Source organism: Onychostoma macrolepis, chromosome 03 (genome assembly GCF_012432095.1).
Source record: "Onychostoma macrolepis isolate SWU-2019 chromosome 03, ASM1243209v1, whole genome shotgun sequence".
Lineage (NCBI taxonomy): Eukaryota > Metazoa > Chordata > Actinopteri > Cypriniformes > Cyprinidae > Onychostoma > Onychostoma macrolepis.
In genome coordinates this window covers 22,382,097-22,407,678 of record NC_081157.1, presented here as the reverse complement: position 1 = coordinate 22,407,678, position 25,582 = coordinate 22,382,097, and the positions used below count along the sequence as shown (strand labels likewise).

The 25,582-nt window shown below is 39.2% G+C and overlaps 1 protein-coding gene and 1 long non-coding RNA gene across 9 annotated transcripts in view; one reads left to right on the top strand and one right to left on the bottom strand.

The window, feature by feature from the left end:
* Nucleotides 1-9,309, top strand: part of LOC131536730 (nuclear body protein SP140-like protein) — a 34,720-nt gene extending 25,411 nt beyond the window's left edge. For 5 of the 8 annotated variants that reach the window (XM_058769797.1, XM_058769795.1, XM_058769796.1 and 2 more), the window contains 7 exons: nt 4,502-4,571; nt 4,761-4,981; nt 5,125-5,381; nt 6,987-7,103; nt 7,461-7,608; nt 8,066-8,104; nt 8,192-9,309. In XM_058769797.1, the coding sequence (XP_058625780.1) occupies nt 4,502-4,571; nt 4,761-4,981; nt 5,125-5,381; nt 6,987-7,103; nt 7,461-7,608; nt 8,066-8,104; nt 8,192-8,466 (1,127 nt within the window). In that variant the 3' untranslated portion in view covers nt 8,467-9,309. Of the gene's footprint in view, nt 1-4,465; nt 4,574-4,760; nt 4,982-5,124; nt 5,382-6,986; nt 7,104-7,460; nt 7,609-8,065; nt 8,105-8,191 lie in introns of those variants that run through there. The other 3 variants (XM_058769798.1, XM_058769800.1, XM_058769801.1) reach the window with 3 other exon arrangements.
* An 11,098-nt stretch (nt 9,310-20,407) lies between these two features.
* On the bottom strand, nt 20,408-24,344 carry LOC131535885 (uncharacterized). Its single transcript, XR_009269765.1, has 4 exons — nt 23,729-24,344; nt 23,094-23,126; nt 22,612-22,992; nt 20,408-21,293 (listed from the first exon to the last, which is right to left on the bottom strand). It is a non-coding gene; the product is annotated as an uncharacterized LOC131535885 (long non-coding RNA).
* Between the last annotated feature and the right edge of the window lie 1,238 nt (nt 24,345-25,582).

Below are 25,582 nucleotides of genomic sequence, written 5' to 3'. Positions count from 1 at the left end.
TGCTATCTTTCCAGTGCAGTGAGGGTCTCTGTACTTTTGTGTCCATTCATTTTTTAACCCAGAATTGAAATACAGAAAATGCAGTTTCTTCTTAAATGATTCAAACACTGATGAATAGGATAAGCAGACACAAACTACTTTTCATTATTCAAAATTCATATTTCACTAAAAATGGTAAAAGTTATGGTTTCTCTTTTCAACGTTTTTTTTGTAGTGTTTAATGTAGCCAATCACTGACATTTTCTGACATTTTTCTTGAACACATTAGCCAAGCATTTAAGTTGGAATCCACTTACTGCTCAAAACACCACAGTTTTTCTTCAATGCTGCATGCTCAGGAGTCTCTCATTATAACAAAGTGTAACATGATGTAAATAAGAGATTCATTGTGCAGTGTACAGCTTCATTGATTATACAACCCGAATTCCGGAAATGTTGGGATATTTTTTAAATTTGAATAAAATTAAAACTAAAAGACTTAAAAATCACATGAGCCAATATTTTATTCACAATAGAACATAGAGAACATAAATGTTTAAACTGAGAAATTTTACACTTTTATCCACTAAATGAGCTCATGTCAAATTTGATGCCTGCTACAGGTCTCAAAAAAGTTGGCACGGGGGCAACAAAGGGCTGAAAAAGCAATTAACTTTGAAAAGATTCAGCTGGGAGAACATCTAGCAAAAATAATTAAGTTAATTGACATCAGTTCTGTAACATTAGCTATAAAAGGGATGTCTTAGAGAGGCAGAGTCTTTCAGAAGTAAAGATGGGCAGAGGCTCTCCAATCTCTGAAAGAGTGCGTAAAAAGATTGTGGAATACTTTAAAAACAACGTTCCTCAACGTCAAATTGCAAAGAAATCTCATCATCTACAGTGCATAACATCATCAAAAGATTCAGAGAAACTGGAGAAATCTCTGTGCGTAAGGGACAAGGCCGAAGACCTTTGTTGGATGCTTGTGGTCTTGGGGCCCTCAGACGAATCATTGGCATGATTCTGTCATTGACATTACTAAATGGGCCCAGGAATACTTCCAGAAACCACTGTCGGTAAACACAATCCACCATGTCATCTGCAGATACCAACTAAAGCTCTATCATGCAAAAAGGAAGCCATATGTGAATGTGGTCTAGAAGCGCCGTCGTGTCCTGTGGGCCAAGGTTCAATTAAAATGGACTGTTTCAAAGTGGAAAAGTGTTCTATGGTCAGACGAGTCCAAATTTGACATTCTTGTTGGAAATCACGGATGCCGTGTCCTCCGGCTAAAGAGGAGGGAGATCTTCCAGCATGTTATCAACGTTCAGTTCAAAAGCCAGCATCTCTGATGGTATGGGGTGCATAAGTACATGCGGTATGGGCAGCTTGCATGTTTTGGAAGGCACTATGAATGCTGAAAGGTATATAAAGGTTTTGGTAACACTTTGGAATAGGGAACACTTATTAACTATTAACTACGAATTTTCTCTCAATAAACTCCTAATTTGCTGCTTATTAATAGTTAGTAAGGTAGTTGTTAAGTTTAGGTATTGGGTAGGATTAGGGATGTAGAATAAGGTCATGTAGAATAAGGCATTAATATGTGCTTAATTACTACTACTACTACTAATAAATGGCTAATATTCTATTAATATGCATGCTAATTAGCAACTAGTTAAGAGACCCTAAAATAAAGTGTTACCAAGGTTTTAGAGCAACATATGCTCCCCTCCAGATGACGTGTATTTCAGCAGGACAATGCAAAACCACATACTGCAGCTATTACAACAGCATGGCTTCATAGTAGAAGAGTCCGGGTGCTGAATTGGCCTGCCTGCAGTCCAGATCTTTCACCTACAGAGAACATTTGGTGCATCATTAAACGAAAAATACATCAAAGACGACCACAAGCTCTTCAGCAGCTGGAAACCTATATCAGGCAAGAATGGGACCAAAACACCAGAAACTCATAAACTCGATGACCAGACATCTGAGTTTTGAAAAGAAGAAGAGATGCTACACCATGGTAAACATGCCCCCGTCCCAACTATTTTGAGACCTGTAGCAGGCATCAAATTTGAAATGAGCTCCTTTTGTGCATAAAATTTCTCAGTTTAAACATTTGTTACGTTATCTATGTTCTATTGTGAATAAAATATTGGCTCATGTGATTTGAAATTCTTTTAGTTTTCATTTTATTCAAATTTAAAAAACATCCCAACATTTCTGGAGCATCCCAACATTTTGAACATTTTTATTAAAGGTGTAAAAAGTCATAAACAAACATGTGTGGGCGGCCCTGAAACTCCCCTTCTTTTTTATTAGTGAACCCTCCCCCATCTAGCAGTACTACATGTACACCATGGGTACTCAAGTTCAGAGGCCAAGCGGGCTGCATTTAAACTACATAAAATGCGAAGGGCCACAAATTACAATTTGCATCATCAGACTTCATTTAAGACAATATTTGCAGATTTACTGATTTAGAAATACAGTTTATATATATATATATATATATATATATATACGAGTAAAAATCTAATAAAAAAAAAAATCAAACTGCCTAATATTTTAAATGCAAATTGTAATAAAAATACATTAATGTTCAGCATGATACAGGCCACAAAATGAATGCAGACAGGCCACCTGTTGAGTACCCCGATGTACACAGTATATGCGACAACCGTGAACTCAATTCATTTTGAAGTGGGAGAGAAGCGGCTGGCAAGCCAAGCTTGTTCACGAGAATCCTGCGGCTTAGCCATGTGCAGGTGCATCTCAATAAAATAGAATGTCGTGGAAAAGTACATTTATTTCAAACTCAAATTGTGAAACTCGTATATTAAATAAATTCAATGCACACAGACTGAAGTAGTTTAAGTCTTTGGTTCTTTTAATTGTGATGATTTTGGCTCACATTTAATATCTCAACAAATTAGAATACTTCATAAGACCAATAAAAAAACATTTTTAATGAATTGTTGGCCTTCTGGAAAGTATCTTCATTTACTGTATATGTACTCAATACTTGGTAGGGGCTCCTTTTGCTTTAATTTAGGTGATCAGTTTGTGGCACTGCTGAGGTGGTATGGAAGCCCAGGTTTCTTTGACAGTGGCCTTCAGCTCATCTGCATTTTTTGGTCTCTTGTTTCTCATTTTCCTCTTGACATGGATTCTCTATGGGGTTCAGGTCTGGTGAGTTTGCTGGCCAGTCAAGCACACCAACACCATGGTCATTTAACCAACTTTTGGTGCTTTTGGCAGTGTGGGCAGGTGCCAAATCCTGCTGGAAAATGAAATCAGCATCTTCAAAAAGCTGGTCAGCAGAAGGAAGCATGAAGTGCTCCAAAATTTCTAAACGGGTGCAGTGACTTTGGTTTTCAAAAAACACAATGGACCAACACCAGCAGATGACATTGTACCCCAAATCATCACAGACTGTGGAAACTTAACACTGGACTTCAAGCAACTTGGGCTATGAGCTTCTCGACCCTTCCTCCAGACTCTAGGACCTTGATTTCCAAATGAAATATAAAACTTGCTCTCATCTGAAAAGAGGACTTTGGACCACTGGGCAACAGTCCAGTTCTTCTTCTCCTGAGCCCAGGTAAGACGCCTCTGACGTTGTCTGTGGTGCAGGAGTGGCTTAACAAGAGGAATACGACAACTGTAGCCAAATTCCTTGACACGTCTGTGTGTGGTGGCTCTTGATGCATTGACCCCAGCCTCAGTCCATTCCTTGTGAAGTTCACCCAAATTCTTGAATGGATTTTGCTTGACAATCCTCATAAGGCTGCAGTTCTCTTGGTTGGTTGTGCATCTTTTTCTTCCACACTTTTTCCTTCCACTCAACTTTCTGTTAACATGCTTGGATACAGCACTCTGTGAACAGCCAGCTTCTTTGGCAATGAATGTTTGTGGCTTACCCTCCTTGTGAAGGGTGTCAATGATTGTCTTCTGGATAACTGTCAGATCAGCAGTCTTCCCCATGATTGTGTAGCCTAGTGAACCAAACTGAGAGACCATTTTGAAGGATCAGGAAACCTTTGCAGGTGTTTTGAGTTGATTAGCATGTCACCATATTCTAATTTGTTGAGAGAGTGAATTGGTGGGTTTTTGTTAAATGTGAGCCAAAATCATCACAATTAAAAGAACCAAAGACTTAAACTACTTCAGTCTGTGTGCATTGAATTTATTTAATACACGAGTTTCACTATTTGAGATGAATTACTGAAATAAATGAACTTTTCCACGACATTCTAATTTATTGAGATGCACCTGTAGACTGTTAGCGGCACTTACAAGATTAAAAAAATATGTGAATTTAGAAAGCTGACATCACAATCATGTCATGGAGAAAATTTAAGCTGTCCTGGATGCTAAACTTTTTTTTGTTTGTTTTTTTTCTATTGTATTGTATTGTATTTACTCTTAATATGTGCTTTAGTGTGTAATCATGTTGGACTCTGTTTGTAAATTTTAGGTGCCAGTGTTTTTTTTCCTTTACCTTGGTCCTCAGAAATTGCTGAAGTGTTCACACCTAAAATGCTTAAGGGAAATTACAAGGACAAAAACAAAAATGTATACAGGTATTGAACCTTCTTTTTTTTTCTTTTTGGTGTGTTAACCTTTAGTCATCATCTCTCCTTTTTCTGGGAAGTTGCTGTTGCTGATTTAGTCGGGTTTATTTTAAAACCCTGATCCACACTCTGTACTTTCACATAATAAAAGATGCAGGCCATTATTATTTAATAACATGAAAATGCTCTGTCCTCTAGGTTTGTGTGTCCGTATGCTGGTCAGTTTCTTTGCAGTCTGACAAGCCTTGTGTTTGTGATGGAGGGTGAAGGAGAGGTGCTTTATAACACTGTTTCATGGGATCCTCGTCTGTTAGATGGTTTGAGCAAGACTGACAAGTCTGCAGGTCCCTTGTATGACATTAAATGTTTTAATGGTTCAATCTCAAGACTTCACCTTCCACACTGTGAAATATTCTCAGGTATGCATCATTTCTACATGTGAATGTAATGAGTGCATATAATTCTCACAGTGTGAGGGCTTAAATAATCAGCTTTGTTGGAAAACCATCCGCATATGTTAAATAATAAAATTATAATTATCTACCATTTTTTTGTTTTACAGAGGAAGATATGGATCGTTTATCTGTAGCACATTTCACTAATGGTAATGTAGCAATAATGAATCCGCTTAAAGTGACTGAAACGCATGTGATGATTGACATCAAAGATCTCTCCATCTTTGGGCTCATAAAAAGGATGATATTTCGTCCTTCCCCCGTCGTTGCCCAAGTACTTGTCTTTCTGCGACCAATAACTATGAGAGAGGAAGAAAACATACTGGATGTCCATTTGCTCCCATGGAATGTTCCACTGTCAGAGGTATCAATACTTTTTGTTTTAATGATAATATGATACTAAAAATTGGTCTTGACATGTGGGTGGGTTTGTATTAACATGCACTCTGAACCATATCATATGAGCACAATGTTCATAATTTACCTGGGGTTAACACCGTACATTCCTAAACCCCGGGTTCATATTCTTATTTGCATATTTGTGGTGTTAATGTCACTGATTGAATGAACACAGCACACAACCTTTTTACATCAAGGCTCTAGCATTGCACATCCTCATATTGCAGGCTGTACTATTTCCCCGAATTGACTTTTCAGGCTGGAAAGGTAGAAATTCAACCTTCTTCACTCCAAATCATGTATTTTCCATCAAACCCTAAAACAGCTGTTTATACGTGGTGTTTCTGTGACTGTCCAAAGCATACGAGGCGCGTGATTAGTTGACAAGCGTCTAATCGTAACATTCTAACAAAGGGTCATTTCACATTTTATAATTTTGACACCACAATGCGAATAATCCTGTTTAAAAAGTGGTTCTAACCCTGCTTCTAAATTACAAGTGTGAAATTCCTTTAGGGTTAAAAGCAGGGTTTAAAACTATGATAACCCTGGGTTAAGTACAGTGTGAAAAGCCCTAAAGTGTAGATGTAAGTAAGAGATTCACCACGGGTGTAGTCAACTTTGATTGTGAGAATACAGAACCAATGAGCTTGCAATGAAAAGACTGACAGCTTCAGTGATTATACAAGGAATATAATCAAATTATAAAATTAAAATAATCCATGTGACATCAGTGGTTCAACCTTAATTTTTTAAAGCTACGAGAATACATTTGTGCACAAAGAAAACAAGAATAATGACTTTATTCAACAATTTCTTGTCTTCTGTTTACTTAAAATTTCACTAAGCTTATTATTCCCTAAAAACTCCCACAGTTTGGCATGACCATGGCATGTTTTCATGCCATTTTAAGTCTTGTTTTGACATAAAAAAGTGGTTATATCTAAATATGTGAATTGTTTACTTACCTTTTTTAATTAGTCTTCCCATTAATGCCATTATATTGCTCATTCAGACTGATTCACGAACGCACACAAACACAAGATTTCTCACATGAACCAATCACAGCCGATCATAGCCAGTCATATCCAATCATATTGCAATGGAGGCATTGACTTCCCCCAGTCATTCTGAATAACCCCCAGCAAACTCATGGCACACTTTGGGGCGTCTGTTAAAACTCAATGGGCTCAGGAGAGGTGAGAGAGACACAGACTCCCGCTGTAGCTTTACCTGCTGGAGTTACTGTTGGACATTGTTTCTTTAGAAAAACAAGTGATTTATACACTTTGTAATGTTATATTTTGTAATATTGGCATTGTTTTTTTTGTTTTGTTTTTTGTACTACATTTTTTTTCTCATCCAATTTTTGAGGAGGCACTGCCTCCCTTGACTCCTCGGAGGAAATGCCCCTGCCTTAAAGTGACATTTCTTAATTGTGTTAAAAATAAAGGCTGTTTAGATATTGGGATTAGGAGATATTGTTTAATTATGTTGGAAGGGACCATTTTTGTTACCTAGGCTCTGGCTGGCCTACACAGCCTCTTCCTAACCCCAACCTCTTCTTAAGGTCAAGGACCAACACGCGGAGAATACACACATTAAAACCAGTTCAAAGTGTTGTCTCACCCCGGGAACACAATACCGTCTGTGTTGTCAACCAGAGGGATCTACAGTGCAGCCAGCGGTAACATCATATTTAATTTAAACATTATTCATTATATTTAGTTGCAGAAATCTCTGCAATATATTATGTTATAATTAAAGTGTTAGTTCACCCAAAAATTAATTTCTGCTTTCATGGTCCAGTAAAAAAAGAAAAGAAAGAAATTTAAAAAGTGATAATACGCCACTGAATCAATATCAGGGCAAAAAAAATTTCTGGGTGAACTTTCCCTTTAATGTCACTAACAATGTCACTGAAGTATGGATTTTGTTGTTTTTTCTTATCTTTTTCTTCTACTTGTTTTAAGCACAAAGATTAATGCTGATTTATCAGGCCTTTTAGTTTTTTCTGCCCAATAATTTCTTTCACTTTTTTCAGACCGAGGAGTTTGAGTTTAATTTTGGTCCAAACTATCATCCCACATTTGAAGTGTTTGTGAATGTCAGAAATAAGGAGGTCAAGCTAAGTCTTATGAATAGCACTGAAGGAAGGGAAGTGTGGGTTCCACGACGAATCCTTCTCACAGGTAATGAATGACAGAAATAATTGTTGCTAGCAATGCTAGAATTTATCATGAATATGAAGTTGTGTAATTATAACACCAGTTGGGAAATAAAAAGCATATACATAATGGAAGATTTAAAATAGACTTAACTTGTGATTAAAAACAGATTTAACCCATATCACATGATTATATGTAAGCTTTTGCTTTAGACACGTTATTCCTTACAGTTAAATGAATTAGTGCCATATAAAGGTGAAAAATATATTCAGTAATATTATCATGAGTTAAAGTTATCATTTCATTCTTGAGTTGTGTGCTTTTATTTGGCATACAGTTGATTAGTGTTTTCCCAAGTGTTTCAAGATGATTTTAACATTTTGGCTTAAACTAAATAGAATATTGTGATCTGTTCTAACTATGATAAGGTTTTGATTTAATTAGGTTTTTATGACTGATTTTTCTGTTTTGTTATTAACAGGCCAAGATGTAGACCTCCCAGTTCACAGGCAGCTCGTGGGTACGAACTTAATTGCAGTAGTTGCTCATTCTTTCTGATACACAAAATTTTCTAAAAAGTTCAAACTTTTTTGTTTGTTTTAATCAGCATCTGAATTTGTGAACAAACACAGATGTCCCCTCATTCAGAGAGTTTCATCAGTGATGACGATTGCTGATGGTCTGAGGGCCAAAGGTATGATTACACCTGAAATGTACGATAAAATTCATGATACAAAACCACGGCAAAACAAAATGAGAGCCTTGTTGAAAGCTCTGGACTCTGGAGGAGCTTCTGTAAAAGCAGAATTCTACAGATTGCTGAAGGAGAACGAACCTCATCTTGTAGATGAACTGGATTCTGGACCCAATAGACCACAGTAATGCTGAGACTACATTAGAGAGGAACACTTCAGTCAGTTTGAGACATAAACAACAGCTACAGCTTCTTTACATGTATATAAGAGAGATCCAGGTGCTTATTTTCTGAATTTAGTACAAGATTTACAAATTATATTTCTGTCATGAATCCCACAAGTTTGTGTCAAACCATCATGTTCTTCAGCATAATCTGAGAATGAACCAAATAGCATCTTGTGCTTCAGTGGAAGCAAGAACATTTGACTATCTGTACAATGTCAACATGTGTATGTCTGCTGATGCTGTATGTAACTGTGAAATGCAGCATCTAAAATATTTCATGTTTGTTTTTGCTTTAATGTTCGTTTTCAGAATTATCAAACTGTATCCAGATTGGTTTAATTTGAATCCCTATATTTGGTGCTCATTGTCTATGTGACCCTCTCTGTGAAGTCATTTTTGTGGATTTACTGTTTTCTACATAAAATCATCCTTCATAAGGTAAAGAACATTCTGTGAAAATATAACCTTTATATCGTTAATATTGACCGAGTATGGCCATGTGAAAGATTGAAATCATATTGAAATGAATGGTTGAAATCAAACTTTGATGCTTATCTCATAATTAGATTGAGACTGTAGCCTGGATTTCACAGAGAGGGTCACATATGTTAATGTACAGTAATGTGTTTATCGTTTACTCTGATTGGATTTGTTTAATACGAGGTATGATGCTGTTACTGTATGACATTAGTAACTATGAATGTTTTAATTTTGTAATACTGGGGAAAAATAACCACACAATTTAAAAAAAAGACAATTATGTCTTCATCATAAAATTGTCATAAACAGAGACGTGAACCAAGAGTGAGTGATCAACAGTGATGTTTAATAACAGAAAGTGGAATCAGGATGATAACGTGCATCAATGGAAGAGTGAGAGTTCGTGTTGTCTGTCAAGGGGATGAACTGGGTTTGTGGATAACAGATGAGTTTCCGATAGAGAACCAGGGAGCTTTGTAATCCGCCGCGGGGAATCGTTGGAGAGACTGGGGAGAAAACACACACACAGTTTAGAATGAGAGCCAGGTTACTGTTCCGTAAGTGAACCGTAGACCAGACGATGAATGTCAGAGAGTGTGGGTGCTTTATGGGAGTGCTGATGAGGGTGCGCAGGTGCAGGTGATTAGAAGTCAGGTGACTCTGATCTGGTGATTGCAGTTGATGACGGTGACTGTGACTCTCTGATATGGAAGCAAATAAGAGACATAACTATTTGAAATTTAACAGCCACTGAATACTTAGTTTTGAAATATTTTATTTTGAAAAAAATTTATCTGAATTTATCTGCTCTGAATTCACCCCTTTGAAAATATTTTACTTTGGAAACCATGCATCTGAATTTATTTGTTTCGAATTTACCTCTCAAAACCTGAATTTCGATGAATATTTTTCAATGCTCACAAATTCAGATAAAAAAAAAAAATCAACTTACAGAATTTCAGATAAAATAGATTCAGGTTGATCAAATTTGATTGCTCAAATTCAGATCTCAAATTTCAAGTTAATATTTTTCAAAGAAAACATCAGTCTAATTCGACTGCTCAAATTCAGATCGAAAAATTCAAGTTAAATATTCACATGGTAACATCCGGGCTACCCAGGATAGGAAAAACAGTTGAGCGCCGAGCACGACGATCGTGTGCGCAAGGTATACAGTAGGTGGCGGTAATACTCCTAAGCAGTGAACGGCCATGAAACGGAAAGAAGAAGAAGAAGAGCACGACGACCTGTCTGTCATGATCCAAGAAGTAAAGATGTAAAGAACCTGTAAAGATGACTTCCAGGGAAAACGAAGGCGCCCCGGTAAGTTTGCTGTTTATGTACAATCGGACTCAGGGCTCGACAGAACAGAAGTATGTTGTTGCTAATTATGTTTGGAACACACATGCTATATAGCTATGGTTGGTGTGACTCGTCTCCCTATGTAAGTTAAGTCAGCTAAACAACACGTTATAGCTAGCAAGATAACTTTAGAGCTCAACGGTGGCCGCCCACTTTTTGGCTGAAAGCTACATTAACGTTTATAAAAAGGTTTAAGCCTGGAACCAAGCCAACAGCTCCGAGATGAATCTTGACAATAAAACATTTGATTTGGCGCCGCATATTTTTTTTATTAAACAGCAAAAAAAAAAGATTTTAATGGTAGAAGCTCACAGACAGACTGGGAGCCATCAATGTAGATGGATACGTTTAAAAGAGTCATCACAAAGTATAACGTAATGTTACAGGGGGGTATTTGTGTGATATAAACAGCTTTTTATAAACGTTAATGTAGCTTTCAGCCAAAAAGTGGGCGGCCACCGTTGAGCTCTAAAGTTATCTTGCTAGCTATAACGTATTGTTTAGCTGACTTAACTTACATAGGGAGACGAGTCACACCAACCATAGCTATATAGCATGTGTGTTCCAAACATAATTAGCAACAACATACTTCTGTTCTGTCGAGCCCTGAGTCCGATTGTACATAAACAGCAAACTTACCGGGGCGCCTCCCAGATAGCAAAATTTGTCTGGCCCACCTCTGGGCCACAACCTTGCTTAGCTTCTGGCCCAGTTCTGGCTGGGTCCCTGGCTCAAAACTGGCACACACACTGAAAACAGACTCAAACAATTTCCTCTGGCCCAGATGCTGCTCACGCCCTGTAAAATGACTCTTATTTATTGACGTGGCCCAGATCTGGCCCGCATACTGTAGAGTGACTTCTATTATTTTATGTGGCCCAGGTCTGGCCCAGACACTTTAAGCCAGATCTGGCTGAGACTCGGCTTGGTCCCCAGGCCAAATGTGGCCCAGAAACTGCTAAATGTAATTCAGCAGTAAAACACAAATACAACCATTTAAAAACATTAAAAAGGCTTTAATTATAAAATACTTTAATATAAATATATATGAACAAATGCACTACAGTATAAACATTCACACTTTTTAAACCACAAAGTAACAAGTTAGTTATATTTACTGTATATTATTTATATATATATATATATATATATATATATGAAGAGTTCATTTGCAGAAACAGATAATTTCGTTTTTAACAATTTTTAAAAATCATGTTTTTTCATTGTGCATTCCAATTAATCTCAAACTGCATTCAGGTTATTTTGATTAGGTAAAGAATAACCAATAAATACTAGCTAACTAACAACACAAAAACACGATAACAAAAAACATGATTATTTAAAAACGGAGTTGTCTTTTGCAAATAAACTTCATATATAAAACATTGTGTGTCATAATTCAGTTCAGTTCTTATCAAATGGTGTCAGTGCAGTCAAGTCAATAATATTGCTGAATATTAGGCGTCTTCAACCAAGCAAGACAAAAGGCATCAGTGGAACCCAAACAAGACCCAGCTTAGTCAGGAAACCAGTTCTCATCTGGCCAAACGAATGAACGTGGTGTGATTATTCCAGGCTGCATCACAAGTCAGATTGTGGATTGATATCATTCAGAATATTTCATCCAATAACTTCTGCTTGAAGTAATATCACGCCAGCAGGTGAAGCTGGTAAAAAGGGTCTGTGCAGAGGGCTTGTCTGGTTCTTGTAGTCTTTGCTGAGGATCTGTGCTGGGGCCATCAGTGAGGTCTTCACAGGGATCTGTCATCTAGCTGACATGGTCTCCGCTGACAGTCAGGGATGTGTTGTGGTCGTTCCTGGGTGCAGATCCACCGTCTGGGCTGGATACCGACTGGATCAGCTGATTATTGTAACCTAGGGATAAGGGTGAGACAGTATATAAGCAACTAATATAAGCAATGATGTCATTCTTCTTACAAATTAGCATGTACATTAGATATTATAGGAAGTGTTGCTGCTTACCCTAATTGGTGCAGCATAAAAATCCTTTAAGAGATTTGAATTATAGAAATGTGATAGTGTGTCATGTGTGTGGAAGGTTAAAGAGATGGGTCTTTTAAACTCACAGAGTGTGTCTGCCTCCTGACGTCCACCCTTTTGATCAGCTGGAGCCACCTCTTCAGTCCCCTTGACCTCCATTTCAGCAGCATTAGCTTTAAAGTTTTTTCCAAATTGCAGCCTTGAAATATGTACAAATATATATATTGTAAGGTAATTATTTAATCTTAAGCATTACAGCTTTTTACAATCATTAGGACCAGACCCAGAATTCGCACCTTATATGTTTCATGAATGTTCAAAAAAAAAAAATATAAAATGTCAGATTACATATACTGTATATAGTGTTCAGATTAAACTTTTAAGTTTGTTTGCTCATAATAATCCCCACCAGAGTAAAATAAGTATGATTTTAAATCACATCATATGGCATATCTATGCTTTCATGTTTTCATTCACTCTAAAAACTGAACCTGCTCTACTGCAGCAGACAGATTAGGCCTCCATTCAAGAACAAAAGATGATGCACTTACATTTTACGGCTCTCTCTTATGTATCTATAGTGTTTTTCTCTGTCAGAGCTTCCCACACGGCAGTGTTACCACAAAATAAATATTATTAAATTCAGATTGCACATATTGAATTGTCTTAGCAGGTGTAATGCTACAACAGCGTGCTCAGTTTGATTCACAAACAAATGACTCATTTGAATGGTTAAGTGAATCGAATCAGACAGAGCCACTCGTATGATGTTTATGGCGCCACCAGCACAGTCCGACTCCTTTGATTCAATAACAATCACTCGTTGAAAAAGACGAATCGAATTAATTCTAGCAAACAAAATAGAATTTAACTCATTAAAATTTAATCACCTAACATTATCGTGCACTGGATACAGCTCATCGGTTTTTCATATTAAAAAATTACATATTGTTTTCCTAAAGAGACCGCGCCTGACAGTTATGGCCTAACTTTACTCATCAACACTCAATATATCCGGGACCGAACGGTTTTTCTGACGCCATGTTATCATCGCAAACCTCACAGAAACCATCTAAAAACTATACTCTTCGTGTCATTTAAACAAACAACTCTAGATTGATCATTAAATAACTTAACTTTTTGCAGCTGAAGTACTCCTCTTGAGAACTGTGCCCGCTGAAATCTCCTCAGGATTAACCGCCAAATCTTTCTCTCAGCAGCTGATCTTCATTCTAGCAGCTGCCGCCGGAGACTAAACCAGCTCGGGCCGAAGGTAGATACACGCAACTACACCGAGTGCGGACCTGCCGCACGTACAACAGCTTTCAGCCGAGATCGGCCCAGAGAGAAAAAGCTGTCTGTCAGCTAGAAGTGTTTTGTAGAGTCGGCGCGGCTCTGGCCCATTATCTTCTCACCGACGTCGTGACTGAGCCGACAGTGCCGCATTTCAGCCAGAATCGGCCCGAGTGTGCTTGCTATCTGGGCTTCGTTTTCCTTGGAAGTCATCTTTACATCTTGGATCATGACAGACAGGTCGTCGTGCTCTTCTTTCCGTTTCATGGCCGTTCACTGCTTAGGAGTATTACCGCCACCTACTGTATACCTTGCGCACATGATCGTCGTGCTCGGCGCTCAACTGTTTTTCCTATCCTGGGTAGCCCGGATGTTACCATGTGAATATTTAACTTGAATTTTTCGATCTGAATTTGAGCAGTCGAATTAGACTGATGTTTTCTTTGAAAAATATTAACTTGAAATTTGAGATCTGAATTTGAGCAATCAAATTTGATCAACCTGAATCTATTTTATCTGAAATTCTGTAAGTTGATTTTTTTTTTTTTATCTGAATTTGTGAGCATTGAAAAATATTCATCGAAATTCAGGTTTTGAGAGGTAAATTCGAAACAAATAAATTCAGATGCATGGTTTCCAAAGTAAAATATCTTCAAAGGGGTGAATTCAGAGCAAATAAATTCAGATAAATTTTTTTCAAAATAAAATATTTCAAAACTAAGTATTCAGTGGCTGTTAAATTTCAAATAGTTGTGTCTCTTACTTGCTTCCATACTCTGACACTACCTACCTACCTACCCCCTGGCCATTTGTCTGGGGATGATAACCTGAAGACAGATTTACTGTAACTCCTAGTAGGCGGAAGAATGCTTTCCATACATGGGAGATGAATTGAGGTCCACGGTCTGACACAATGTCTTCGGGTATACCGTAATTCCAAAAGACGTTGTGGAACAGGTGTTCAGCTGTTTCCATTGCAGTGGGCAAGCCGGGGAGAGGAATAAGCTTGCATCCCTTGGAGAAATGGTCGACCACCACAAGGATACAGGTGTGGCCATCGGAGTCAGGCAAATCGGATACAAAATCAATTCCTATATGGGACCATGGTCTACGTGGAACGGGGAGAGGAATGAGCTTGCCCACAGGTAGTTGTCAGGGAGTACAGACTGAGCAACTGCGGACGTACTTGATGACATCACGGGACATACTGAGCCACCAGTACCGAGCTTGGAGGAGCGAGAGGGTCGACTGTCTGCCTGGGTGTCCAGAGCCTGGGACAGAGTGCACTGAGCCCAGAAGGGATTGCCACAGGGAAGAAGGGACGAATGTTTTCCCTTCTGGGCCTCCCAGCGGAGCAGGTTCAGTGAGGGTAGTGACTGATGTCTTCATCGATGTCCCAGATAATGGGGTTAACTATTAGGGCTGGAGGGAGAATAGGTTCTGGATCTGAGGCAGAGTCTGGTGAGTGGAGACGGAAGAGGGCATCTGCCTTATTACGATTTCCGGGGACGGTAGGTGATGGTGAAATAGAACCGAGTGAAGAATAGGGCCCAACGGGCTCGCCTGGGATTGAGTCGTCTGGCTTCACGGAGATATTGAAGGTTTTTGTGGTCTGTAATGACAGTGAAGGGATGGTTGGCTCCCTCCAGCCAATGTCGCCACTCCTCTAGGGCTAACTTAATGGCCAGTAGCTCCCTATTGCCGATGTCATAATTCTGCTCCGCTGGGGTCAGTTTCTTCGAATAGTAGGCGCAAGCCTGGAGGCTGGGAGGCTCACCATATTGCTGGGATAGCACGGCCCCAACTCCAGTGGTGGAGGCATCCACTTCCACTACATATGGTAGATCAGGGTTGGGATGGCGGAGGATGGGGGCCGTGCTGAATGCGGTCTTGAGGTCTTTAAAGGCTTCGTGGGCATTGGAGTCAAAGGACAGGGACTTGGGCTTTCCTCGGAGCAGGGTGGTGAGTGGTGCAGGGAGTAGACTGAAGTTTTTTTATGAAACGGCAATAGAAGTTGGCAAATCCCAAGAATCGTTGGAGCTCCTTAACTGTTTGAGGAATGGGGCAGTTGGAGACTGCGGTTAACTTCCCCTGGTCCATCTGGATTCCCTCCTTACCGATGATGTAGCCGAGGAACTGTACCGTGGGGCGATGGAACTCACATTTTTCTAACTTGAGGTAGAGATGGTGTTGTCGGAGCTTACGAAGGACCTGCGCAACGTGGTGGCGATGGTCGGCCAGGTTCCGGGAGTATCAGGATGTCATCAATGTAGACTATTACGAAGTGGTTTAGAAACTCCCGGAAAACCTCGTTCATGTATCCCTGGAACACAGTTGGCAAGGCCATACGGCATCACTAAATATTCGTAGTGACCGGAGGGAGTAATAAAGGCTGTCTTCCATTCATCACCTTCCCTGATCCAAACGAGGTTGTAGGCGCTGCGCAGGTCCAGCTTTGTGAAAACGCGGGCCCCACGGAGTTCCTTGAGAGCGGCTGGGACCAGGGGAAGTGGATAGGGGAGCTTGACGGTCTGGGAGTTCAGGGCACGGTAATCTATACATGGCCGCAAGCCCCCGTTCTTCTTACCCACGAAGAAGCTGGATGCCGTTGGAGAACTGGATGGCCGGATGTACCCTTGTTTAAGAGCCTCCTCGATGTACTCCTCCATAGCCTTGCGCTCCGGGATGGACAGTGGGTATACTCTACCCTTGGGGATTTTATACCCAGGCAGCAGATCTATGGCACAGTCCCATGGCCGATATGGTGGTAACTGCGTGGCTGCCAGCTTGCTGAAGACATCCTGGAACGCCTTATAATCAGATGGGATCGTGGGAACTTTGGCATTGTCTGGACTTTCAATCCGCGTGGAGGTGACTCGAAACTCTGAGGACTTCAGAGGAGGTCGTGGAATTTCCTTGAGACAATGTTGATGGCACCATTCGCTCCAGCGAATTACCTCACTTGAAATCTCATCTGATTTCCGGAGAATGGAGTATGAGCCAGGGGCGTCCCAGGATGATATCCACGGTGGAGCCCTCCAGTACCAGAAACTTGATCTCCTCCTCATGTAGAATTCCGATCTTGATCTTCATCTGAGGAGCTTCATACTTCACGTGCCCACGTGCTAGCGGCTTTCCATTGATCGTTTCGACTCGGAGCTCCTGGGTACGTCGTTGGAGGGACAAGCATAGACGATCGGCGAAGTCTTGGGAGATGAAGTTACCCGAGGAGCCCGAGTCGACCAGGGCAGAGGCTGGAACGGATTGAGTAGGGGTGAGTAGTTGTACCGTGATCACAGAAAGCTTGGAGATTAGGGGATTTATATGAAGTGTACTCACCGCAGAACGTGGGGGCTTGATGGGGCAGGCCTTGATGAAGTGATCGGCTGAAGCACAATAGAGACACAGGCCTGATGTTAAACGGCATCCTCGTTCTCGACTGGAGAGACGGGCTGTGTCTACTAGCATGGGCTCTGGTACTGGAGGCGTGGTGGCGGGTGAGACTGGCTGGTGTGCAGCTTCGGGGTTATCGCAGGCAGAGAGGCGTTGGGAGATTCGGTTGGCTCGTTGCATAAAACCTTCTAGTCCCAATGAATCGTCATATATCGCCATCTGCCTGCGAATGGTAGGTTCCAACCCTTGACGGTAAGCGCTGATGAGTGCCATCTCGTTCCATCCACTAGAGGCCGCCAGAGTGCAGAACTGTAGCGCGTACTCCTGAGTAGAAGTGCCCTGACGCAGGCGCAGAAGTTGATCCGACACAGAGAGCGCTCCGGTAGATGACCCAAACACCTCCTTGAAATGACGAGTAAATGCTTCATAGGAATTAGTTATGGCAGTATTGGCGTCCCATATGGCTTTAGCCCAATTTAATGCTTGGCCGGAGAGAAGGGATATTAAGAAAGCTACCTTGGAGCGCTCGGTGGGAAACTTTTGTGGTTGCATTTCTAGGTAGAGCACCATCTGAAGTAAGAAGCCGCCACACTCAGCCAAATCACCCGCATAGGCAGCTGGCAGTGCCATGGGACTGGCAGAGGCAGATTGAGGCGATGGCGGTGGTAGAAGTGAGGCCCGCAGAGTGTTGACCAGCTGACACTAAGACCAATTTTGTAAATGTGCAGCTGCAAAGAGAGTAAAAATTTCTGCTTTCTACAAAAAAAACAAAAGACAAACTTGATCAGAGCTGCTAATTCGTTGAACCAAAATGTATTGATGATTGCATATTTGAATGTTCAAAAAAATTTTATATAGACCAAGAGTCATCTAAATTTCAGTAATAAACCTAAATAAAGCTGGATAGAAACTCAACAGCACAAACATCTGCAAAAATTGATTTTCTTTATTTTGCATAAAATCGATTTTTCAGGACTTGAATGATTAAATTGTTTCCATTTTAGTATAATTTTATACTTTGCTCTTGGTTCAATATCCCTCTACAGTATTTAGACAAATGTAGCTACAAATCATGAATGTGTGTTGTGTATATATAAATACAAACACATGCATGTATGTTTAAGAAAAATATGTTATGTTTATTAAATATATTTATATATAAAATAAATGCACATGTAAACATTTTCCAAATATATGCTGTATGTGAGTAATAAACACGTAAACAAAAACTTATTTTGCATGCGATTAATCGTTTGACAGCACTAATGATTATATACACACATATAATCATTAGTGCTGTCAAACGATTAATCGCATGTAAAATAAAAGTTTGTTTACATATTACATGTGTGTGTACTGTGTATATTTGGGAAATATTTACATGCATATGCATTTGTGGCAGAACGCTAAGGGATTAGAAATTTAGCACAACTATGCCACCCTGGGTCTAGCCCCGGGAACTATAATGAATAGAATTTAGTTTTAGGCAACACAGGTCAGCTCACGATAAACTGGCAGGAGACGTAGATCCCAAAAAAAAAAAAAAAAAAAAAAAAAGTTTATTACGGTTTAAGAAAAGTTGTTACAAAACAGGGGAAAGAATAGTCGCTGAGCACAACAGTTCACACATAACAGACGGAATTCAACACTTCACAAAATACAACTATGGATGACCTGATTCATCAAGGACCTCCAATGATCAAGGTACAGGAGCCGAGGTTTGGCAGCAGGGCATAAGGGCACAATCGGCCTACATAGCAAAACACCCTCCACTTATACCTGTGACACACACACACACCCGTGAAAGAAACACCAACACCAGGACTCCTCCCCTGCCTTAGGCACTCAGCTCCTGTAACAAGCAAAAGTCAAGTTATACACTTAAACGAACGATCACTGTAAAATCACAGATGGCTTACAAGAAGAGTTGCCCCATCCACACAGCGGACCCACAGATAGACAATTACAAAGACTTAGATCAACCAGAATGGCCAATACAACCAAATAATAATATAATAAGTAATAATAATAATGAAAAAGAAGAATGTTAAACAAAACTCAGCCAAAAGAGCACAAACGTCAGGAAACTCACAACATCATGGCAATACGACTAAGAACATTTACAAAATAACTAAAGTAAAAGTACAACAAAAGATAATGGAGAAAAATAAGACCAAAGTCAGATTAAACGGTCACAACAAGCAAACACGGCTCGTACTAAAGGCGTCCAATCAGTTGCGTACAAATCAGGAAAAGGGAAAGAAAGTTTATAAATTAAGAAAACCAAAACAAAGCAACAGGGTCTCCAGATGATATATTCCCACGTAGCATCAACAACAGGAGAGCTAGATCACACGTGACGCCACTAATCTGTCTGCAATGAATTTACAATTTAGACAGATCGGACAGACCTTCAGTGATTACCAATTAATAATAAATATCCGAATATCAACTATAATAAATTTAAAATACACATACCGTATACGTTAGTTCTAAAGTCCAATCAGTCAGGCAGACAACCAATATGCCGGGAAGCTGAAAGCTCGTTCAGTCTATCTGGGAGACAATGGGTTTGACGGAGGGACAGAACGCGTCCGTAATGTAATGTGAAAACCAGTACCCGTCGTGCTGAAACGGTCTTGCTCAGACTCTTAACTATAAATGAATAACAAAAACACCGCTAAAACGCAAACGCATGGTTAAAATAAAGGACACATCGCGACCGACTCCTTTACCTGTAGCGGGACAACCTCAGCCAGACACCAGTCACGGGTTCTCTTCCAACATACCACCCCAGCTAACACAGTTACGTCGTGACGACGTAACTGGACCGGACCATATACGTCGCAGCGACGTACCAAATAACGTTCCAAATAACGTTCCAGCGACGTAACTTTGTGATTCCCATATTCGTCGTGGCGACGTTATTTGTTACGTCGCTGGAACGTGCTGAGAACGTCCTAACGACCAAACCGGCACGTTGTGAGGACGTGACAGTACCGGATCATATTGGTCGCAGCAACGTACCAAGTATGTCCTAAGGACTAAAATACCACGTTAATTTTTAATTTTAATATTTACACCTCGCCTTTAGTCTGGGTCCTGAGAATGTGTTCCGACTATTACCTTGAAATAACCTTGAAAACTCATCTTTGGTGCAAAAAAGAAAACTTATAAAATCTAACAGTAATTTAATTATAGATTTATAGTAAATACATTCATTACATACATGCAGTGCAAACCAATTCAAAACATTAAATTCTAATAGAAAATAGACAAAAACACAATGCATTCATTCATGAATCAACATTTATTCAGTGTTACTTTCTACAAATACTAAACCAAAACATTACACCTGTTCTTTAACCATGCAAAGTGTTACCAATCAACTGAAAAGTTTGTGTCTCATTAAGGTTGGGCATAGTTAAATAATGCTGTTATCAGTGAAAATTATCAATAATTATCAGTACTCTTATTGATACAACTCCCTTAATTTGGTGCAAAAAAATAAAGACATGATAAAAAAGATATGAAACAATTCAGTAGATACTTCATTAATATCTGGTGCTGATGTGCTTTAATACAGCTTCACTATCAGAAGATAAACCTAAACAATGTTACAATTACCAAAGAACCATAGTTCTTGGGCTTCTCAGAAGATAAAATAAATAAAGAAAATAACATTCATAAAGAGTAAAGATATGTAAAATGAACAATATAAAGATTTCTAGCATCACTCCTGTATAATTTGGCCCACCCCACAAAACATAAACAGTTTTTGTTTAGGAAAATGAGCGTGTTGACTTTCTCTGGAGAATGTGTGATCTCTGATTACTGACTGTGGAGAAGACTCTTTCAGACAGTGCTGAGGAGGCAGAGTTAGGTGCTGGACGGCTGTGAGAGACGAGGAAGAGTGTCGTTCTTACCCCAGCAGCAGAAGACAGGCTCTTCTGAGGGAAGGACAGGAGGAGACTCTTCACTCTTCATCTTGTCATGGAGGGTTGATGCAGTGTTTTGCTGTAGAACAAGGCTCCTCCTCAGCACTTGGTCTTCCTCAGCAAAGAGTTCCTTTAGGGCAGAGTCAGAGACTCCAGATTCCTTGCAAACTGGAATCTTTTAATAAAATTTACCATATTATTGTAGTCAGGTTTATTGTTTTTATTATAACACATGACAAAGGTATGAGAAAATTATGTTAAAGGTGTTCTTCCTCCTCTTCGCCGTCCTGAGCCTGCATCGTCAATATCCTTCTCCGGCAGCTGAAAGGGAGGATATCATCATGTTAATGTTGCTAATGTATGAACACAACCAGTCAAAAATCTGCAATCTTTTTTTTTTAATGTTTTTCAAAAGAAATCTCTTCTGCTATATTAATTTGACCAAATTTACAGTACAAAACATTAATATTGTAAAATATATATTTTTTTTTAATTTAAAATAACAGTTTTCATACCCTTTTTCTAATACACTTTAAAATGTATTTCATTCCTGTGAGGCAAAGCTGAATTTTTCAGTAGCCTTTACTCCAGTCTTCAGTGTCACATGATCATTCTCACATACTGATTTGCTGCTTAAGAAACATTTCTGATTATTATCAATCAGTGCATTTACATGCACCTAATCACATTTTTGCCTCTCTGACCAGTGTGCATGTGCTCGTGACGTACGTGAATGACGTGACACGCACCTGCAGGGGTGCGTTTCCCAAAAGCATCGATAGCTAACTATGGTCGTTAGTTCCACTGAACTCTATTGGTAAGTATGGAACTTGTGACCATAGTTGCTTTTGGGAAACGCACCTCAGATTAGAAATGATGGGGAAGAAAGCTTTGCATTTCTGGAGAGCCGAATCACTAAACTCTGTCAGCACACCAGTCTCTGCTCCTTACCCTCAACAAAAGAAAAAGAAAAGCTTACAGCGGCATGAGTCGTGACTGTCATGTTAGCCTGATGGGACCAAACTTGCTCTAAGTGATTTTTAAACATGACAGTACCCAGATTTGAAGACTACAATAATATTTCACTTCTACTGTTAATACAATTTTGGTAGGCTACTATGAGATGGATAGACTAAATGTTATATAATTCAGATGGGCTACCTGTTATTTTTATGGTATAACAAAAAGTGTATATTTTTAAATGTCATTGTTGGTAGGGCTGCACAATTTGGAGAAAAAAAATCTAATTGTGATTTTTCTGATCAAAATTGCGATTTGCGATTTAAAATGTGATTTATTACTATTTCATAAAAAGAGCTACAGGTGTGTTGTGGTGGTTTTAACAGCACCAAAGAAAGACCAAGCATAACCACAAACTATGCTACACTGTGCTACTGTTTATTTAAAACCTCTTAAACATTGTGTCCATTTTTTTTTTTAAAGTTGTCAGGATGCAAACATCTGTCATGACATTAAGAACTACAGTATCTTAATTAAAGTTAAATTAACAATCATATATAAAATTTTAAACTTTTAAGAACCCAAACACACTGTACTTTCGGCAGGTTTTACGCCCGTTTCACACATGCTCCGTTTGCAGTGCGTATTTTTTATCCCTAAATCCAACCCTGTGGATTACCTGTCTCTCCTCCAGAGCCTTTAGTCGTGTGGGTCCAGGAAGGGTGCTTATATGTCTGGATACCGCTGCACAAATCTTTCAGCCACGAGAAATACAGTTCCAGCATGTCTTCAAATCCAGGACAACAGAATGGTCAGGATGATCTGAAACATATAACCTACTGAAATCAATTTAAATGTATTTTGCCTTGCCTGAGTGATGCTGAAACAACCAGGTTTAGTTTTTCACCCAGGATTCGCTGCTTCCTATTGAACAGTCTTCATGATGAATGATCTCTTGATCCTGGATCCTTGCATCTTATTGCACCTTGCACCTGGATCTTGAAACCCATCTCTACTCGTAATAGTTGTCTTGTTGCTGCTGCCCAGATTGTCTCTCCACCTGATGATTAAAAAAAAAAAAACTTAGTTTTACAGCAATGAATAAAACATTTATAATACTATGTTGTAACAAATGAGCATCTTTTCTAATAAGCAACTCACTGAATCATTGACTCGACTGGTGGCAGTCAGGACCTAAAAAAAGTGAACCATTTGTTTATTAAAGATTTGTTGAAACTAAAGTATCAGATCTATTTGAGAATGAAACTAGCATAAAAGCATGCATGTAAAAAACACCATTAACACCATTAACGAGCAGATGACACAATTTACAGGCCTGTCACTTGAGGGGAAAGGTGTAATTATTAATCCCACACACTGAACATGATTTCGGCAGCCTCGGTCTAATTAAACTTTATACAGCAGTTTATATTCAAGTTTACAGTATGGCTAGCATGAGCATCATCGACTAGCGCGAAAGGCAGGCAGTCAAACAAACTAATTAACTTTACTACGGTTAAAGTTTAAGTATTTGAAAGTGAATACTGTATAGTTTATCGTGTTAAATTTCAAATAACTAAAAGAAAGGTATAACATTTTATCTCAAGGTTTCAACAGTTAACGTTACCTCAGACCACCTCATGAGACTGCTCCTGAGCTAATTAACCAAACAGGGCATTTATTTATTAAATTAAATTGGAAAACCTACAAAAATACAAAACACTACTCATCTTTGGTGACATCTAACGTTATAAATCAGTAAAACGATGAATACAAGTAGATTTATTAGCGCTTACCTTTTCCTCCGTGTCCGTCTGCTGGAAGTTGACCGTTAATGACGGGCACGCGCACTCGCGCAGCAGTACAGACAGTGACGCGCCGCGCGCTGCTGGTTTAAATGTTAATTTGTCCCGAGCCCTCTTTCAATAAACCTCATTCTCAGTCATTCACAAACATGTAATTAACAATGATCACCATTTGCTAAGCAAGCTATTTGGTTTTTGTTTTGTCCTTAATTTGATGACACATACGTACCTACAAATATAATAATTCATGCCATCTTTTAAAATTTTCCAAAATATAGGCTATCCAAATGGTATCTTAACATAATACATGTAGTGCAATAATATGAAAAGTTATCATGAGACCAGCTGACCACGTCGCTACAACGTTCTTCACGGGACTAACAAGCGACGTCTTTTGAGGATGTGCCCACGACGTTTCTGGAACGTTAGCCAAGATTCTAAAAAATGGAACTTTACCACGACGTCCTCACAACGTCGCCATAAAGTAATGTCGCGCTGACCAAAGGACGACGAACTGGCGACGTCGTCACAACGTTCTGTGTTTGCTGGGACTCTATAAGAGAGTACACCAATAAGAGCTTCAGTGTACCACTAACAACACAGCCAACATTATCCAACATACCTGGATGGCGACTAAATATGACTCAGAAAGCCAGGGGGCGTGACTCCTAACCCCCCACCCATGAATTTATAGATGCGCTCACTGTCCGATGATAGGGCAATCAATGAGCAACCAGCCAATCAAATTTAAACAGGAAGAGCTTCACTAATCCTGCCACACATTTTTATATTTATATTCATATATTTTATATTATATATAAATATATAAACATAGCATTTTTCTTACAATTTTTCTCGATTGCTAACACACTAAAATTGAAACTTTCCCACAATTAGCAAAACCTTACACTCAAGGAGCAAAGCACCGCCTAGATTTGCACAACTGTAAGCACATTGTCAGCTTCACACTTTTTGCAAAACATTACACACAGTGATTTGCAAAACACTAAATACACTTGTATGCATTTGATACAGAAATGTATCATGATGTCATTTCCTTGCAATTTCAAAGAAAAAGGCTTGTTTGAGATGAGCAAAATCTGCGCAGATCCGATCACCGGTGATCACCACTATGGCGTTCGGCCGGGTCCATTAACATTACGCTGTTACATGCATAGACATCATATTAGATAGACGCCCTATCGACCGCTACTGCCTATTGGCTGGTGCAATGAGCTGTCAGCGCATTTAATTAATCATACCTCACTTAATACCGAACTGATTTTTTACGCGGGTTTTTTTCTGCAAAGGTCATATATGTAGCTATGATACAGGACACATTGTTCGGCATATTTTAATATTCATAGCAGGAATTAATATTCATTTAATATACTTATATAACATTCTGATATGAGATATAAAGTGACCAGACGTCCAAAATCAAAATATGTGATGTAGGATATAAGGTTTTTATAAATCACACACTATAAATATGATAAAGAAGCAAAACAGATAGTTACAGTAAAGTAAGGTATTTTAATAAGTTTAAGAAACAATTTATTATGATTTGTCTCACACAAACAAACACACACTATCTCTCCCTCACACATTCTCTCTTTCACACACTCGCTCTCTCACACACACACACACTCGCTCTCACACACAAACACAAACACACTAAAACCTCTGAAAGAGGACTGTTTTGCAGAGCTTCTTTCTCGTGCTCCCTTTCTGTAGTTCAAGAGAGGCGAGTTTGGCAACATACCAATAAAGTAAGGTAAGGTAAGTGAGCCACATAGTAAATTTCATTCATCACTAATAAGGGTACTAAAGCAATTACAAGTA